We start from the raw sequence: 20,822 nt of genomic DNA on the forward strand, positions 1-20,822 counted from the left end.
GGATTTGAAAATCAGTACGCTATGCTGCTTGTGGAATCCCCATAACAAAGGTGTCCTTGTATGTGTTCACATAATAATCTAATGTCATCAAAAGACAACAATCAGATCCAGCATGACCTGCGTATTAAAAGTAGAGGCTGTGGTCCAAGGTTGAGAGATCAGGGCTACCCCCAGCAAAAGTTCTTACATCACAATGACATTTTATCCCCCAGACTCTGCCATCGCCGAAGTCATGATAATGTTACAACAGATGTGTACCTTATTACAGGTGTGCTTCAGAGCATCCAACGGCCCACAGATCACACGTGCTCTAGTGTATCCCAGTGGCCAACAAAAACAGCATTCTCTGGTATATCCCAGCACCTGACAAAGGCAGTATCCTCTGATGTACTCTGCAGCACCCAGTAGCAATGTTCTCCAGCGTATCCCAAAAGGACCCAGATGCGGCGTTCTCTGGCACGTTCCAAGAGCATCCACTTATGGCGTTCTCCAGTGTATCCCAAGAGCACCCAGATGCAGCGTTCTCCGGTGTATCCCAAGTGCACTGAAATGCAGCGTTCTCTGGTGTATCCCAAGAGCACCCAGATGTAGCGTTCTCTGGTGTATCCCATGTGCCACCAGATGCAGCGTTCTCCGGTGTATCCCAAGAGCACCCAGATGCAGCATTCTCTGGTGTATCCCAAGTGCACCCAGATGCAGCGTTCTCTGGTGTATCCCAGGAGCACCCAGATGCAGCGTTCTTTGGTGTATCCCAAGAGCACCCAGATGTGGCGTTCTCCAGTGTATCCCTAGAGCACCCAGATGCGACGTTCTCTAGTGTATCCCAAAAGCACCCAGATGCAGCGTTCTCTGGCATATACCAAGAGCAACCACATGCAGCGTTCTCCAGTGTATCCCAAGAGCACCCAGATGCAGCGTTCTCCAGTGTATCCCAACAGCACACAGATGTAGCGTTCTATGGCGTATTCCAAGAGCACCCAGATGCAGTGTCCTCTGGTGTATCCCAGGTGCACCCAGATGCAGCGTTCTCCAGTGTATCCCTAGAGCACCCAGACGCTGCGTTCTCCAGTGTATCCCAAAAGCACCCAGATGCAGCGTTCTCTGGCATATACCAAGAGCGCCCATATGCAGCATTCTCCAGTGTATCCCAAGAGCACCCACATGCAGTGTTCTCCAGTGTATCCCAAGAGCACCTGGATGCAGCGTTCTCCAGTTTATCCCAAGAGCACCCAGATGCAGCATTCTCCAGTGTATCCCAACAGCACACAGATGCTTCGTTCTAGGGCGTATTCCAAGAGCACCCAGATGCAGTGTTCTCTGCTGTATCCCAAGTGCACCCAGATGCAGCTTTCTCCAGTGTATCCCTACAGCACCCAGATGCGGCGTTCTCTAGTGTATCCCAAAAGCACCCAGATGCAGCATTCTCTGGCATATGCCAAGAGCACCCACATGCAGCGTTCTTTGGTGTATACCAAGAGCACCCAGATACAGCGTTCTCTGGTATATACCAAGAGCACCCAGATGCAGCGTTCTCCAGTGTATCCCAACAACACCCAGATGCAGCGTTCTCCAGTGTATCCCAACAACACCCAGATGCAGCGTTCTCCAGTGTATCCCAACAACACCCAGATGCAGCGTTCTCCAATGTATCCCAACAGCACCCAGATGCAGCGTTCTCCAGTGTATCCCAAGAGCACCCAGATGCAGCGTTCTCTGGCATATACCAAGAGCACCCACATGCAGCGTTCTCCAGTGTATCTCAACAGCACACAGATGCAGCGTTCTCTGGTGTATCCCAACAGTATGTAGATGCAGCATTCTCCAGTGTATCTCAACAGCACACAGATGTGGTGTTCTCTGGTGTGTCCCAAGAGCATTCAGATACGGCATTGTCCTATGTATCCGAACAGTGCCTAGGTGCAGCGTGCTCAAGTATATTCCAACAGTGCTCAAATGCCGCATTGCCAGGAATATTCCAACAGCACCCAGATGCAGCACTGTTCAATGGATCCCAACAGTGCCCAGAAGCAGCATTCTCCACTGTATACCAACAAGTCAAGAGATCCAATGTTCATCATTGTTTTCCCCAAGAACATTCTTCACCGTACTCCAACAGTGCAAAGACACACGTCTTCCACGGTGGCTCCAAGCAGCGCCCAGGTACAGCATCCTCCAAAATATGACAGTAGAGCATAGACACAGGCCTCCAAGCTGTGCCCATATGCACACAAACCTCCTCTCCAAGTTCTGGTGGGTATAGTGTAATACTGTGCACCTTGCTTGAGCTCACCTAAACTCTCGCCCTTAGCCTCTCCCCTTACGTTTTGCTGCTCCACCTCGTGTTTGCTCCTCCAGTCTAGGTTCCACAACCGTCTGGGGTACCACAAAGGTATCTCCTCTGGAAAAGGGTGTCGGAGGCAGGCGCTGAATGATAGTGTACTGGAATCTCCTTGACTGCAATCAGTGAGGAGGCTATTGCCTTGCATGTGCCCTGTATGTCCCATCTGTTATCAGCTGCAGGTGTACGCGTGCATGTCTTCGCTGCATTTGTTGCAGATGACCTGACAGCACCAGTGGAACTTACAGTTGCACTGCCACACATGCGTGTACTGAAAGGTGCTGTACCCTCGGCCGCAACACATCAGCTCGCAATTGTCAGTGTGCAGTGAGGTGCGGTTGCACATACGACCTTGGGTGCCGATGCTCCCAGTCACCAAGTCCTCCTCACAGAAGGTGGGAGACGGCTCAATGTAAACAAGTTCAGTGGAGGTAGGTTTGCGATGGATGTGGGAATTTCTGAGCTTCAGAAAGGCTGGCTGCTGCTGCCGGCGGCCACGTACTGCTTCCACCATCACCGCCTGGTCATACTTCTCCTTTAGGACAAAGCCAATTTCTCTGAAGTTAGGCAGTGTCACCCAGCAAGTCTTCAAGGTGCAAGAACCTGACACCCCATGACATTTGCACTCCAATCTGGCATGTTTCTCCAGCATCTTTTGGCCCTCAGTCAGGATGGAAACGGTCCCAGCAGAGGAGAGGAAAAAGAGAAAAACAGAGTCACTGGTCAGCTATTCCAAAAATGGGGGTGTGAGTAACACTGTTCCTAAGTAGACCTCTCTAGAACATGGAGGAGAGTAACAGTCACCACACAGACCTCTCAAGAACATGGAGGGGAGTAACATAGTCAGACCTCTCTAGAACATGGAGGAGAGTAACAGTCACCACACAGACCTCTCAAGAACATGGAGGAGAGTAACACTGCCACAAAGCAGACCTCTCAAGGACATGGAGGAGAGTAACACAGTCAGACCTCTCAAGAACATGGGGGAGAGTAACTCTGTCCCTAAGCAGACCTCTCAAGGACACGGAGGAGAGTAACAGTCATCTAGCAGACCTCTCTAGAACATGGAGGGGAGTAACAGTCACCATACAGACCTCTCAAGAACATGGAGGAGAGTAACACAGTCAGACCTCTCTAGAACATGGAGGAGAGTAACACAGTCAGCCATCTCAAGAACATACAGGAGAGTAATGTCCCCAAGCAGACCTCTCAAGAACATGGAGGAGAGTAACACAGTCATACCTCTCAAGAACATGGGGAGAGTAACTCTGTCCCTAAGCAGACCTCTCAAGGACACGGAGGAGAGTAACAGTCACCTAGCAGACCTCTCTAGAACATGGAGGAGAGTAACCGTCACCACACAGACCTCTCAAGAACATGGAGGAGAGTAACACTGCCACAAAGCAGACCTCTCAAGAACATGGAGGAGAGTAATAGACACCAAGCAGAACTCTCAAGAACATGGAACAGTGTAACACAGTCAGACCTCTCAAGAACATGGAGGAGAGTAACACAGTCAGACCTCTCAAGAACATGGGGGAGAGTAACTCTGTCCCTAAGCAGACCTCTCAAGGACACGGAAGAGAGTAACAGTCATCTAGCAGACCTCTCTAGAACATGGAGGAGAGTAACAGTCACACCACAGACCTCTCAAGAACATGGAGGAGAGTAACACAGTCAGACATCTCAAGAACATAGAGGAGAGTAATTTCCCCAAGCAGACCTCTCAAGAACATGGAGGAGAGTAACACAGTCAGACCTCTCAAGAACTTGGAGGAGAGTAACACAGTCAGACCTCTCAAGAACTTGGGGGAGAGTAATACAGTCAGACCTCTCAAGAACATGGAGGAGAGTAACACTGATCCCAAGCAGACCTCTCAAGAACATGGAGGAGATTAACACAGTCAGACCACTCAAGAACATGAAAGAGAGTAACACAGTCAGACCTCTCAAGAACATGGAGGAGAGTAACACTGTCCCCAAGCAGCACTCTCAAGAACATGGAGGAGAGTAACACTGTCCCCAAGCAGACCTCTCAAGAACATGGAGGAGGGTAACACAATCAGAACTCTCAAGAACATGGAGGAGAGTAACACTGTCCCCAAGCAGACCTCCCACGAACACGGAGGAGAGTAACACTGTCAAACCTTTCAAGAACATGGAAGAGAGTAACACAGTCAGACCTCTCAAGAACATGGAGGAGAGTAACACTATCATCAAGCAGCCCTCTCAAGATCACAGAGGAGAGTAACACAGTCAGATCTCTCAAGGACATGGAGGAGAATAACACAGTCAGACCTCTCAAGGACATGGAGAAGAGTAACACAGTCAGACCTCTCAAGGACATGGAGGAGAGTAACACAGTCAGACCTCTCAAGGACATGGAGAAGAGTAACACAGTCAGACCTCTCAAGAACATGGAGGAGAGTAACACAGTCAGACCTCTCAAGAACATGGAGGAGAGTAACACTGTCCCCAAGCAGACCTCTCAAGGACATGGAGGAGAGTAATAGACACCAAGCAGAACTCTCAAGAACATGGAACAGTGTAACACAGTCAGACCTCTCAAGAACACGGAAGAGAGTAATACAGTGAGCAAGTAGACCCCTCAAGAACATGGAGGAGAGTAACACTGTCCCCAGGCAGACCTCTCAAGGACATGGAGGAGAGTAATAGACACCAAGCAGAACTCTCAAGAACATGGAACAGTGTAACACAGTCAGACCTCTCAAGAACATGGAAGAGAGTAATACAGTGAGCAAGTAGACCCCTCAAGAACATGGAGGAGAGTAACACTGTCCCCAGGCAGACCTCTCAAGAGCATGGGTGAGAGTAACACAGTCAGACCCCTCAAGGACATCACCAAGTAGACATCTCAAGAACAGGGAGGAGAGTAACAGTTGCCAAGCAGACGTCTCCACTCAAGAGCATGGATGAGAATTACACAGTCATCAAGCATGTTCTCCAAGAATGTGGGTGTGAAGAGGACACATGCCCTTAAGTGAGGTGTCCAGTGATGGGTCGGAGGGTGCATTTAAGTGAAAACCCCTGTGTGACATCACCTTCTCCTGCCCCTTCCTCTCATTCCTCACTCCCTAGTTAGCTCCTCGCTGAATTCCTCCCTGTGGGTTAATCTCTTCTCTAGTCCACTCTGGACCCATCCCCACCTCGCCACATTCATTGAGCCTCTTATTGCTTATAATCTCTCCCAGCCAAGTCCTAACGCTACTGCTCCGCTCTACTCGATAACGGAGAGTGGAAGAGGGCCAGGGTTTCCTCGAGGCTATGTTGTTGATATAATTGTAGCATTTTTTAGTTTTGATATACACTTAGAATAAACATATAAGCTCAATTTGGATTAATTATTAACATACACCTAGTTTTACTAATTTATCATAACGTTTAATATGTTTTTTAATTTCCCCTGTACTTTACCAAGGGAGATGGCCTCCGCCACTGCTGTATCTCCCCATGGCAAAGTGTAGGGAAAAGTAAAACATTTTATTTAACTCAAAAATTAGTAAAACTTTTTCATGCTAAATATTAATACCACCTAATTTTATATATAGTGTTTTTAAATGTAGAACATTTAAAAGAAATCACACATGAACTAAGGAAACTACATTTTTTAATATTCATTAATAATTGTAAAGAAATGCCTCTTAGCAGGGCTAAACTTCACTTTTTGCCCCACGGTTTGATAACTTTGGACTGATGCTGCTGGTTTTTCAACACTGTAAGTGCACAGAGGCCTGTGAAACAGTCTTCAGTGCCAGTTCCCTGGTCCTTTAAAAAGGCAGATGTAGAACTGGATCACCCACAAATGGCATAAAGTAAAGGCCTCTGTGACTGGATCCCTAGCAGAGTTGGTCCCCACACGGGGGCCTTTATAGCGGTTTTTGAGTTACTTGTTGCGGCTAACCCTAAGCCACGAGTTACGGTAGATTACATTGATTTGTTGTGCTAAGTGAAAGTCTGCGGTTTATTGATTCTTTACCTGCAGCTAGATTTTGTCATTGAGGTATCTACTTAACCATAAAAATACAACTTATTTTTATAAATTGGCATCAATTTTATTGCATTGCATTTCATTCTTATTCAGCTGTTTTGGTACTTTTAAAAGCTTTAAGTCGTTCCTTTGATAAGGTCTGACTGCTCCGAGCCTCAGCTACCCAGGACTGAGCTAGGGGTTACAAACAAACCTGACCAGACCTGATACAGAATTATGACTTTATTACTTATTGAGTTTGCACAACCATACCATATATGAAACAATTTAATCACAATAATTATTAAAAGAGATGTACAGAAATAATTAAAAGTAGTTCACCAGGTCCGGTGGAGGGACCTTTCGTTGGTGTAGAGGACGGGGAAAGAGGGGGTTACTTCCTGTACGGTTGTCGCGAGGGAAGATGAGAGGGGAAGGGAAGTGGTAGGTAGTGGGAAGGGGGAGGACCCGGGCTGGGGAAAAGCTGCTCGTGATGGGGACGGAAGTGAAGCAGATAGGTTTCAGTGGATGAGAAAAACTTGTTGGGTTAAAATCACATAGAATTAGAAAAACAAAGGGTCAGAAGACGGATGATGAGTTACATATAGGAAATGTTTGCTCAAGAACCACAGCCAAACCTCAGATTGGATGCAGGTGATGAGCCTTTAGGATCAGTTAATGGCTCAATGGCCATGCCCTGTCTGTGCCCAAATATTCTTTCAGATATTACCCCTAAGTAAATTAGCAGTCAGTTGCCACAGCTCCTAAGCACTTGTGGCAACCTGATGAAGTCCTACTTACATGCCTACTTGGGCACATAGACACTCAGACAATTACCCACTACCCTGGCCAGCAGCTGTCTCCATTCACAAGGCGTCCACAGGAGACCCACAAATACCCCTTTCAAAGGAATAGCAGAGCTCTGGGATCCACAATCGCTGGTGACAGGTAGGAGGAACACTTGCTTAACTTCATGCTAACTTAACTACATAGAGCAGAAACCAGCCCACTGCCCGCTGTGCCTCTAGACCCACCTGCCGCCCCACATGGTTGTTGTGAAGGTTCATCAGAGTGCGGGTACTACGCTTCACCTCCCTCGCGTCTACAAAGTCCTGTGAGAAGAGAATGCCGTGAGCCACATCCACAGAGCAGCCGCCCCACCGCCATCCCCTTCCTTTATCATAGTAGCCAATCTTTTCCTGGTCACAGCCACAGTCGGTAAGGTTGCCATGGGTACAGGCACTGATGATGGCATAGGTGATTCCTGCGGACAGGATGGCATAGGAGAAGGCCATCTCTCGGCACCCTGCACCAAACAAAAAACAAGTGTTAATCCTACCTGGAGAAGAACATTGGGCACTAGGGACAAACACAAGAACAGAAATTAAACCACCCTTAACAAACATCAGGTTAAATTGGCTGCATGGCCCTGTGCGTCTGCTATACCCCAATGTCAGTGACCTGTCTAACCTACAATTTAATAGTTCTCTATATAGATAGGGGAGCACGCTGTTTTGGTCAATTATACACATCTTGAATTAACACAAAAAGTAAAAAACAAAACCTGAAGGTTTTTCCACAAAACTCTAAAACTGCTTTTATTCTTCACCATTAAATAAATACAAAACATTGCCTGCATTTTAAGACAAAGCCACATTCATCTGGAACCATTCACTGTCCATTGAAGCATAATCCATTCTTTAGACTATGGCCTTCATTTAAACATTGGCGGTAAAAGCCACCTACCGCCGCAGTGACAGCTGCCAAAATACCGCCACCGTGGCTACCATCCGTCCGCCACATTATGAGCACTGCCGGACTTCCGCCACAATAAGGGCGGAAATCCGGCAGTGATCAGACTGGCTGACCATGGTAGGCTGGCGCTGCTACCACCAGCACCGCCACGCCAGTAGAACGCTGCAAGCCGTATCATAACCTGTGATACAGCCTGGCGTCGTTCAGCTGGCGGGTGCTGCTGGTGGTAGCAGTGCCCCTTCCCGTTCCCTGCTGGACCCCCTCCCCGAAGCAGGTAAGGTGATCGTCTGACAGGGGAGGGAGGGTAGAAGGATGAAGGGCGTGTTGTGCGTATGTGTGTCCATTTCTGGAAGAATGCATGTATGAATGCGTGTATGAATGCGTGTGTGTATGAATGCATGTATGGATGAGTGTAAGTGAATGGATGAATGCGTGGTGCGTGTGGGTGTCTGTGTGCGTGTATGGGGTTGGGGCTGTGTGGATGAATCGGAGGGGGTGGGGGCTTAGTGTGTGTATGGGGTGGGGGAATGTATCTGAATGTCAGGGGGTGGGGGGCTAGTGTGTGTATGGGGGGCAGGTGGGGGCTGAGTTTAGATGGAGGGGGTGTCAAGTGAGTGTTGGGGGAGCCACCTACTGGTGAATTCCCTGTCACCGGTAAGGCCTATCACCAGGATTTTCATGGCGCTGCTAACACCACGAAAACCATGGTGGTAGGCAGGCTCATAATGCCACCGGCAGTACTGTGCCGGCCGCCAGGCTGGGAATTCACATCCCCAACCGGCGGCTCATACAGCCATGGTGGTATGAATGGTAAATTGTGGCGGCATGTACCGCCAACCTGTTGGCTGTACTACCGCCACATTAACCCTGACATAATGAGGCCCTATGTGTTTAACCCAGTCACATCCCAACAGATATTGGCTGATACGATGGGTAAGATCTTTATTCCCATGGAACCAAGCAGACACGTGTCTCCCTGCATGCAGCTTCTTCCTCGGAACTCACCTGTTAACATCCCAGTTTTCATCAGAAGAGAGGAAATATTAATTATTAATCACAACTGTCTTTTTTGCTGAAAAGAGAGAAACGCAAAGCAGAAATGCAGAGTTATGAAGACCCCTTGCGAGTGATGGAGTTGTTGGTGGGGATCGTGTGAGGATGGCCCAGCCTGAGTTGGGATGAAGATGAACACATAGATACGTGGCAAGTGGAAGGGGGAGAGGGATACTGTGAGCAATTAACTTCTCTTATAATTGAAGGAGATGGCCTGCTCCCCTATCTGTATAGAGTACAAATGGAGAAGAAAGGATCTCACCATGGTTTAGAGAAATTAATCTCTAATCGCAACCAAGGTCCGGCTCTCACTGCTCAATACGGAGTGACCGTTCGAGAATGTGTAAGAGCGTGTTAGGGTTTTTAAAAAACACTTGTGCGGACATACCAGCTTATGCATTGTGTTTTCCTTGTGTATTTTAATACTTTGTAACTTTTAACTAGTTGGCTTTGTTATGTATCAAGTAACAATTCTACTTACTTTCTGTTGGGGCAAGACTGGGGCGAAGGAACTGTGACTTTCAAACTGATAAAGGCAAATTCAACTCTTAGATCCTCTCAGCCTTGACCGACCATCACCCACACCTGTTACTGGCTCCACAGCTCCTTGTTGTATGCTCCTGGGTGCACCATGACCTTAGCAGCAACGAACCGACCGTGTGTGAAACTTGACCGGGCATGTGGTGAGGACTACAAGCCAAGATCTAGAGCCACCTATGTAGAGGCTGAGGTGAGGCAAGCCTCACTCCTGTGCATCCCGGCTCATCAGAAGAGGAAACACTTCTCAGGAGACTTCAGGAGGCCTCCCTCCATCTGTGAATCTTTAATTAACTTTTAAAGACAAAATATATGCCATTCATCAGTTTTTTCAGGCACAGCTGATATTACCCATAACTTCCTCTACTGTCAGACCACAGGGGATCTTAGAAACATCCAAACTCTATCTTCTTTCAGACTGTAGATGCCAGATGAGATCTCTAAGATCATGAAATCCATTAACTCTGGTTCCCGGGCGACCCTTGTCCTCCCTTTTTTTCCATCGAAGAGTACACACAGTGGCACCAACTCTATTTACATGGGTCAGTTCTTCTTTCGCTCCCTTGGACTGAGGAAAGGCCTCTATCATTCCTTTGCTGAAGAAGAGGTCTCTGGACAATGGCGTCTTACGTAACTACAGACCTCCATCCTGCTGCTCTTCAGTACAAAGCTCACCAAACAAGAAGTTAATGCCCAAGTCTCGGGGAGTATTACTCTGCTTCATCCAGCTCAGGCAGGTTTCTGGCTTCTTCACACATCTTGTGGACAACTGAAAAGCCTCTCTTCAATTAAAATAATTATCTCACTTCAGTTTCCTGTTCACAAACACCAGACTGTCACTCAGCCTTCTCATCGGTGAATGGACAGACGTCCTGTATGTCCTACACCTCAGTCTTCTCAGCAGTGTTTGGATGGCCGGCCACTGTGTCCCACACTTCAATATCCTCACCAGTGATTGGACTACACGGCCCTCTCATTCCAACCACCTGTGTCCTCACCACTGACTGGGTGACTAGGCCATCTCATTCCAACAACCAGTGCCCTCACTAGTGATTGGGTGAATAGGCCATGTCATTCCGCAGGCCCTTGCACCCCACACTTCAATATCTTCACCAGTGATTGGACTACAAGGCCCTCTCATTGTACCCACCTCTGTCCTCACCACTGATTGGGTGACTAGGCCTTCTCATTCCACCCACCAGTGTCCCCTCCACTGATTAGGTGGGGGGGGGGGAGATTGGGCCATGTCATCCCACAAGCCCATGCTTTCCACACTTCAGTGTTGTCACCAGTGACAGGTTAGAAGAACTGTGTGTTCCGCACTTCAGTGTTCCCATGTGTCATACAGGCGTACACCAAGGTGTTGTTAGCAGATGTGGGGCTTAAAGTTTGCAATGGATTCCCCTGCAGCATTCCCACTGATCTGGGGAGGAAAAGATGGACGTCATCCATGTGTTCAATGGTGACAGGACTAGAAGGCTCATGATCTTGAGCGCATTTGCTGATCATTGGTCAGCACATACATGTGGTGTATGTTCTCATTCATGATTGGACTAAAATACTAACTGCTGGTGAGCAGGCACTTGTGGTATATATTCTCATTAGTGATTGGCCTAGGTGGCTGCTCCTCCTTAGTGTATCTGCTGGTCATTGGTCATCAGATACTGGTGATGTTTGCTCTTATTCTCGATTGGCCTAGAAGGCTGCTGCTCCTTAGTGGGTCTGCTGGTCATTGGTCAGCACACACATGAGGTGTATGTTCTCATTCATGATTTGACTGGCGGTCTAGTCGCTACTGAGCAGGAACTTGTGGTATGTATTCCCATTGAAGATTGGTCTGTGAAGTTTCTGCTCCTGAGTACATCTGCTGATCATTGGTCAGTAGATGCTTGTTGTGCATGTCCTCATTCTGTCGCTGGTGAGCACGTACTCATTAGTGATTGATCTAAGAGACTGCTGCTCCTTAGTGTGTCTAATGGTCATTGGTCAGTAGATACTGGTGGTATATATTCTCAGCAGTGATTGGTCTAGGAGGTTGAATCTCCTTAGTGTGTCTGCTGGCCATTGGTCAGCAGATACTCTTGATGTATGCTCTCATTAGTGATTGGCCTAGAAGGCTTCTTCTCCTTAGTGTATCTTCTGGTCATCGGTCAGCCAAAACTGGTGGTATAATATCTGAGCAGCGATAGGTCTAGGAGGTTGAATCTCCTTAGTGCAGCTGCTGGTCATTGGTCAGCAGATACTCTTGGTGTATGCTCTCATTAGTGATTGGCCTAGAAGGCTGCTTCTCCTTAGTGCAGCTGCTGGTCATTGGTCAGCAGATACTGGGGGCGTATGCCCTCACTGTCGATTGGCCTAGAATGCTGCTTTTCCTTCGTAATACTGCTGGTCATTGGTCAGCAGATACTGGTAGTATATATTCCCACTAGTGATTGGCTTAGAAGGCTGATTCTCCTTAGTGCAGCTTCTGGTCATTGGTCAGCAGACACTGGTGGTGTTTGCTCCTATTCTTCATTGGTGTAGAAGACTTCTGCTCCTTAGTGAGTTTCCTGGTCATTGGTCAGCACATACATGTGGTGTATGTTCTCATTCATGATTGGACTAGACTAGCTGCTGGTGAGCAGGCACTTGTGGTATATATTCTCATTAGTGATTGGCCTAGGAGGCTGCACCTCCTTAGTGTATCCGTTGGCCATTGGTCAGCAGATTCTGGTGGTGTTTGGTGGTGTTTGCTCTTATTCTTGATTGGCCTAGAAGGCGGCTTCTCCTTAGTGAGTCTCATGGCCATTGCTAGGCAGATACTGGTGGTGTATGCTCTCATTCTTGATTGGACTAGAAGACTCAATGCTGGTGAGCAGGGACTTGTGGTATATATTCTCATTAGTGATTGGCCTAGGAGGCTGCTACTCCTTAGTGTATCTGCTGGTCATTGGTCAGCAGATACTGGTGGTATATATTCTCAGCAGTGATTGGTCTAGGAGGGTGAATCTCCTTAGTATGCCTTCTGGTCATTGGTCAGCAGATACTCCTGATGCATGCTCTCATTCTTGATTGGACTAGAAGTTTAGCTGCTGGTGAGCAGGCACTCATAGTATATATTCTCATTAGTGATTGGCTTAGAAGGCTACTTCTCCTTAGTGTATCTGCTGGTCATTGGTCGGCAGATACTGGTGGTGTATATTCTCATTCTTAATTGGACTAGAAGTCTTGCTGCTGGTGAGCTGGCACTTGTGGTATATATTCTCAGGAGAGAGTGGCCTAGGAGGCTACTCCTAATTAGTGTATCTGCTGGTCATTGGTCAGCAGATACTGGTGGTATATATTCTCAGCAGAGAGTGGCCTAGGAGGCTGCTCCTTCTTAGTGCAGCTGCTGGTCATCGGTCAGCAGATACTGGTGGTATATATTCTCAGCAGAGAGTGGCCTAGGGGGCTGCTCCTCCTTGGTGTATCTATTGGTCACTGGTCAACAAGCCCATAAGCCGGATCCATCGATGCCCTCCCTATTGAAGGCAGTTGAGGGCTCTTGTTTGGCTCCTGCTGGCAGGTCAGTCAGCAGAAGCACAAGGTTGGTACTCATATCCACTCACCTCCTATCTGCATTTTTACGTACCCAGTTTTAACTCCTGGCCAAAAAGGGTTCTGTCTCCAAGGGCAGTGCAGTTCCACCGGTGATGCTGAAACTGGTGCTGGCACTCCTCAGCTGCCAAGTGGGCACCTCTGCCAATGGCCACCATGGCATCAGGTCGGCTGTGGCAGAAGGCCCGCTGCCGGGGGGACAGACCTGGAATCCTACTGCAGATAATACTCGCCCCAAGAGCCAGCACAGACGAAAGACACCTGCAAGAGAGAAGCAGACCTGGTTATGTACAACTTGGCTTCCAGGGGTGCATGTGCCCTGAAGAAGAGTGTATCCTCCTGACATGCCATGACCCCTCCTGACATTCTGTGCCCAGGCCCCTTCCTGGCATCTCATGTCTCTCAATGACATAGTAGTTTGGTCAGCAGATACTGGTGGTGCATGCTCTGATTCTTATGCTTCACCTAGTATCTCAGCAACGCCATATGACAACTAACCACCGGGTCATCGCAGCTCTGCTCTCCTTATGCTTCACCTAGCATCTCAGCAATGCGGTACTCTAACTAACCACCGGGTGTCATCGCAGCTCCGCTCTCCTTATGCTTCACCTAGCATCTCAGCAATGCGGTACTCTAACTAACCGCCGAGTGTCACTGCTGCTCTGCTCTCCTTATGCTTCACCTAGTGTCTCAGCAAGGCCATACTCCAAGTAATCGCCGGGTGTCACCATTGCTCTGGTCTCCTTATGCTTTACCTAGTATCTCAGCAATGCCATACTCCAACTAACCACCGGGCGTCACTGCTGCTCCGCTCTCTTTATACTTCTCCAGTGCCATACTTCAACTAAACACCGGGTGTCACTGCAGCTCCGCTCTTCTTATACTTCACCAATGCCATACTCCAACTAACCACCGGGTGTCACTGCTGCTCTGCTCTTCTTATGCTTCACCAATGCCATACTCCAACTAACCACCGGGTGTCACTGCTGCTCTGCTCTTCTTATGCTTCACCAATGCCATACACCAACTAACCACCGGGTGTCACCGCTGCTCCGCTCTTCTTATGCTTCACCTAGTATCTCACCAATGCCGTACTCCAACTAACCACCGGGTGTCACTGCTGCTCTACTCTTCTTATGCTTCACCAATGCCATACACCAACTAACCACCGGGTGTCACTGCTGCTCCGCTCTCATTATGCTTCACCTAGTATCTCAGCAATGCTGTAGTCCAACTAACCACCGGGTGTCACTGCTGCTCCGCTCTTCTTATGCTTCACCAATGCCATACTCCAACTAACCACCGGGTGTCACTGCTGCTCTGCTCTTCTTATGCATCACCAATGCCATACACCAACTAACCACTGGGTGTCACTGCTGCTCGACTCTTCTTATGCTTCACCTAGTACCTCAGCAATGCCGTACTCCAACTAACCACTGGGTGTCACCGCTGCTCTGCTCTTCTTATGCTTCACCTAATATCTCAGCAATGCCATACTCCAACTAACCGCCGAGTGTCACTGCTGCTCAGCTCGCCTTATGCTTTAAATAGTATCTCAGGAATGCCATACTCCGACTAACCACTGGGTGTCACTGCTGCTCTCTTCTTATGCTCCACCAATGCCATACACCAACTAACCACCGGGTGTCACTGCTGCTCCGCTCTTCTTATGCTTCACCTAGTATCTCAGCAATGCCATACTCCAACTAACCTCCGGGTGTCACTGCTGCTCCGTCCTCCTTCTGCTTCACCAATGCCATACACCAACTAACCACCGGGTGTCAACGCTGCTCCGCTCTTCTTATGCTTCACCTAGTATCTCAGCAATGCCATACTCCAACTAACCTCCGGGTGTCACTGCTGCTCCGTCCTCCTTCTGCTTCACCAATGCCATACACCAACTAACCACCGGGTGTCAACGCTGCTCCGCTCTTCTTATGCTTCACCTAGTATCTCAGCAATGCCATACTCCAACTAACCTCCGGGTGTCACTGCTGCTCCGTCCTCCTTCTGCTTCACCAATGCCGTACTCCAACTAACCACCGGCTGTCATCGCAGCTCCGCTCTTCTTATGCTTCACCTAGTATCTCAGCAATGCCATACTCCAACTAACCGCCGAGTGTCACTGCTGCTCAGCTCACCTTATACTTCAAATAATATCTCAGGAATGCCATACTCCGACTAACCACTGGGTGTCAATGTGCTCCGCTATCCTTATGGTTCACCAATGCCATACTCCAAGTAACCACCGGGTGTCACTGACGCTCCGCTATTCTTATGCTTCACCAATGCTATCCTCCAACTAACCACGGGATATCACCGCTGTTCTGCTCTCCTTCTGCTTCACTTAGTGTCTCAGCAATGCCATATTCCAAGTAACCGCCGGGTGTCAGCGCTGCTGCGCTGTCCTTATGCTTCACCTAGTATTTCAGCATTATCATACACCAACTAACCACCGGGATGTCACTGCTGCTCCGTACTCCAACTAACCACCTGGTGTCACTGCTACCCCGCTCTCCTTATGCTTCACCTAGTATCTCAGTAATGCCATACTCCAACTAACCACTGGGTGTCACTGCTGCTCTGCTCTCCTTATGGTTCACAAATATCATGCTCCAACGAACCACCGGGTGTCACTGCTGCTCCACTCTCCTTGTACTTCACCAATGCCATACTTCAACTAACAACTAGGTGTCATTTCTGCTACGTTCCCCTTATGATTCACCAATACCATACTCCAACTAACCACTGGGTGTCACTGCTGCTCCGCTCTCATTATGCTTCACAGAGTACCTCAGCAATGCCATATTCGAAGTAACCACCGGGTGTCACCACTCTCCTTATGCTTCACATAGTATCTCAGCAGTGCCATACTTCAACTAACCACCAGGTGTCACTGCTGCTCCGCTCTCCTTATGCTTCACCAATGCCATACTCCAACTAACCACTGGGTGTCACTGCTGCTCCGCTCTTCTTATGCTTCACCAATGCCATACTCCAACTAACCCCCGGGTGTCACTGCTGCGTTGCTCTTCTTATGCTTCACCAATGCCTTACTCCAACTAACCACAGGGTGTCACTGCTGCTCTGCTCTTCTTATGCTTCACCTAGTATCCCAGCAATGCCGTACTCCAACTAACCACTGGGTGTCACTGCTGCTCCGTTCTCCATATGATTTACCAATGCCATACTTCAAAGAATCACCGGGTGTTCACCCTTCACTCTCTCTGCACACACCTGTAGAGAAGGTGGGGGTGACTGAGTACTACACCCCACCCCTCTGTACGCACAGGAGGCCCTGGTACCCTTCACTCTCTCCACACACACATGTAGAGAAGGCAGGGTAGTGACTGAATACTACACCCCACCCTCTGTATGTGCCCACCACAGAAGTGCACAGGAGGCCGTGGCAACCCTCACTCTCTGCACACACCTGTAGGTACGCACAGGAGGCCCTGGTACCCTTCACTCTCTCTCCACACACACCTGTAGAGAAGGCAGGGTAGTGACTGAATACTACACCCCACCCTCGGTACGTGCCGACCACAGAACTGCACAGGAGGCCGTGGCAACCCTCACTCTCTCTGCACACACCTGTAGAGAAGGCACAGGGTGACTGAGTACTACACCCCACCCTCTGTGCGTGCCCACCACAGAAGTGCACAGGAGGCCGTGGCAACCCTCACTCTCTCTGCACACACCTGTAGAGAAGGCACAGGGTGACTGAGTACTACACCCCACCCTCTGTACGCACAGGAGGCCCTGGTACCCTTCACTCTCTCCACACACACCTATAGAGAAGGCAGGGTAGTGACTGAATACTACACCCCACCCTCTGTACGTGCCCACCACAGAAGTGCACAGGAGGCCGTGGCATCCCTCACTCTCTCTGCACACACCTGTAGAGAAGGCAAAGGGTGACTGAGTACTACACCCCACCCTCTGTGCGTGCCCACCACAGTAGTGCACAGGAGGCCATGGCAACCCTCACTCTCTGCACACACCTGTAGAGAAGGCACAGGGTGACTGAGTACTACACCCCACCCTCTGTACGCACAGGAGGCCCTGGTACCAGTCACTCTCTCCACACACACCTGTAGAGAAGGCAGGGTAGTGACTGAATACTACACCCCACCCTCTGTACGTGCCCACCACAGAAGTGCACAGGAGGCCGTGGCAACCCTCACTCTCTCTGCACACACCTGTAGAGAAGGCACAGGGTGACTGAGTACTACACCCCACCCTCTGTACGCAAAGGAGGCCCTGGTACCCTTCACTCTCTCCACACACACCTATAGAGAAGGCAGGGTAGTGACTGAATACTACACCCCACCCTCTGTACGTGCCCACCACAGAAGTGCACAGGAGGCCGTGGCAACCCTCACTCTCTCTGCACACACCTGTAGAGAAGGCACAGGGTGACTGAGTACTACACCCCACCCTCTGTACGCACAGGAGGCCCTGGTACCCTTCACTCTCTCCACACACACCTGTAGAGAAGGCAGGGTAGTGACTGAATACTACACCCCACCCTCTGTACGTACCCACCACAGAAGTGCACAGGAGGCCATGGCAACCCTCACTCTCTCTGCACACACCTGTAGAGAAGGCACAGGGTGACTGAGTACTACACCCCACCCTCTATACGTGCCCACCACAGAAGTACACAGGAGGCCGTGGCAACCCTCACTCTCTCTGCACACACCTGTAGAGAAGGCACAGGGTGACTGAGTACTACACCCCACCCTCTGTGCGTGCCCACCACAGAAGTGCACAGGAGGCCGTGGCAACCCTCATTCTCTCTGCACACACCTGTAGAGAAGGCACAGGGTGACTGAGTACTACACCCCACCCTCTGTACGCACAGGAGGCCCTGGTACCCTTCACTCTCTCCACACACACCTGTAGAGAAGGCAGGGTGGTGAATGAATACTACACCCCACCCTCTGTACGTGCCCACCACAGAAGTGCACAGGAGGCCGTGGCAACACTCACTCTCTCTGCACACACCTGTAGAGAAGGCACAGGGTGACTGAGTACTACACCCCACCCTCTGTACGCACAGGAGGCCCTGGTACCCTTCACTCTCTCCACACACACCTGTAGAGAAGGCAGGGTAGTGACTGAATACTACACCCCACCCTCTGTACATGCCCACCACAGAAGTGCACAGGAGGCCGTGGCAACCCTCACTCTCTCTGCACACACCTGTAGAGAAGGCACAGGGTGACTGAGTACTACACCCCACCCTCTGTACGTGCCAACCACAGAAGTGCACAGGAGGCTGTGGCAACCCTCACTCTCTCTGCACACACCTGTAGAGAAAGCATAGGGTGACTGAGTACTACACCCCATCCTCTGTGCGTGCCCACCACAGAAGTGCACAGGAGGCCGTGGCAACCCTCACTCTCTCTGCACACACCTGTAGAGAAGGCACAGGGTGACTGAGTACTACGCCCCACCCTCTGTACGCACAGGAGGCCCTGGTACCCTTCACTGTCTCCACACACACCTGTAGAGAAGGCAGGGTAGTGACTGAATACTACACCCCACCCTCTGTACGTGCCCACCACAGAAGTGACCAGGAGGCCGTGGCAACCCTCACTTTCTCTGCACACACCTGTAGAGAAGGCACAGGGTGACTGAGTACTACACCCCACCCTCTGTACGCACAGGAGGCCCTGGTACCCTTCACTCTCTCCACACACACCTGTAGAGAAGGCAGGGTAGTGACTGAATACTACACCCCACCCTCTGTACATGCCCACCACAGAAGTGCACAGGAGGCCGTGGCAACCCTCACTCTCTCTGCACACACCTGTAGAGAAGGCACAGGGTGACTGAGTACTACACCCCACCCTCTGTACGTGCCAACCACAGAAGTGCACAGGAGGCTGTGGCAACCCTCACTCTCTCTGCACACACCTGTAGAGAAAGCATAGGGTGACTGAGTTCTACACCCCATCCTCTGTGCGTGCCCACCACAGAAGTGCACAGGAGGCCGTGGCAACCCTCACTCTCTCTGCACACACCTGTAGAGAAGGCACAGGGTGACTGAGTACTACGCCCCACCCTCTGTACGCACAGGAGGCCCTGGTACCCTTCACTGTCTCCACACACACCTGTAGAGAAGGCAGGGTAGTGACTGAATACTACACCCCACCCTCTGTACGTGCCCACCACAGAAGTGACCAGGAGGCCGTGGCAACCCTCACTTTCTCTGCACACACCTGTAGAGAAGGCACAGGGTGACTGAGTATTACACCCCACCCTCTGTACGCACAGGAGGCCCTGGTACCCTTCACTCTCTCCACACACACCTGTAGAGAAGGCAGGGTAGTGACTGAATACTACACCCCACCCTCTGTACGTGCCCACCACAGAGGTGCACAGGAGGCCGTGGCAACCCTCACTCTCTCTGCACACACCTGTAGAGAAGGCAAAGGGTGACTGAGTACTACACCCCACCCTCTGTACGTGCCCACCACAGAAGTGCACAGGAGGCCGTGGCAACCCTCACTCTCTCTGCACACACTTGTAGAGAAGGCACAGGGTGACTGAGTACTACACCCCACCCTCTGTACGTGCTCACCAGAGAAGTGCACAGGAGGCCATGGCAACCCTCACTCTCTCTGCACACACCTGTAGAGAAGGCACAGGGTGACTGAGTACTACACCCCACCCTCTGTACGCACATGAGGCCCTGGTACCCTTCACTCTCTCCACACACACCTGTAGAGAAGGCACTGGGTGACTGAGTACTACACCCCACCCTCTGTGCGTGCCCACCACAGAAGTGCACAGGAGGCCGTGGCACCCCTCACTCTCTGCACACACCTGTAGAGAAGGCACAGGGTGACTGAGTACTACACCCCACCCTCTGTGCGTGCCCACCACAGAAGTGCACAGGAGGCCGTGGCAACCCTCACTCTCTCTGCACACACCTGTAGAGAAGGCACAGGGTGACTGAGTACTACACCCCACCATCTGTACGCACAGGAGGCCCTGGTACCCTTCACTCTCTCCACACACACCTGTAGAGAAGGCAGGGTAGTGACTGAATACTACACCCCACCCTCTGTACGTGCCCACCACAGAAGTGCACAGGAGGCCGTGGCAACCCTCACTCTCTCTGCACACACCTGTAGAGAAGGCACAGGGTGACTGAGTACTACACCCCACCCTCTGTGCGTGCCCACCACAGAAGTGCACAGGAGGCTGTGGCAACCCTCACTCTCTCTGCACACACCTGTAGAGAAGGCACAGGGTGACTGAGTACTACACCCCACCCTCTGTACGCACAGGAGGCCCTGGTACCCTTCACTCTCTCCACACACACCTGTAGAGAAGGCATGGTAGTGACTGAATACTACACCCCACCCTCTGTACGTGCCCACCACAGAAGTGCACAGGAGGCCGTGGCAACCCTCACTCTCTCTGCACACACCTGTAGAGAAGGCACAGGGTGACTGAGTACTACACCCCACCCTCTGTGCGTGCCCACCACAGAAGTGCACAGGAGGCTGTGGCAACCCTCACTCTCTCTGCACACACCTGTAGAGAAGGCACAGGGTG

The 20,822-nt window shown here is 50.4% G+C and overlaps 1 protein-coding gene across 1 annotated transcript in view; it reads right to left on the bottom strand.

Annotated features, from left to right (window-relative positions):
• Positions 1–258: 258 nt before the first annotated feature.
• Positions 259–20,822, bottom strand: part of LOC138260878 (protein Wnt-7b-like) — a 28,840-nt gene continuing 8,276 nt past the window's right edge. The window contains exons 2-4 of the mRNA XM_069209328.1: positions 13,282–13,508; positions 7,361–7,632; positions 259–2,990 (exon numbers count right to left, since the gene is read on the bottom strand). Of these exons, the coding sequence (XP_069065429.1) occupies positions 2,511–2,990; positions 7,361–7,632; positions 13,282–13,508 (979 nt within the window). The 3' untranslated portion in view covers positions 259–2,510. The remainder of the gene's footprint in view (positions 2,991–7,360; positions 7,633–13,281; positions 13,509–20,822) is intronic.

This window comes from Pleurodeles waltl, chromosome 10 (genome assembly GCF_031143425.1).
Source record: "Pleurodeles waltl isolate 20211129_DDA chromosome 10, aPleWal1.hap1.20221129, whole genome shotgun sequence".
Lineage (NCBI taxonomy): Eukaryota > Metazoa > Chordata > Amphibia > Caudata > Salamandridae > Pleurodeles > Pleurodeles waltl.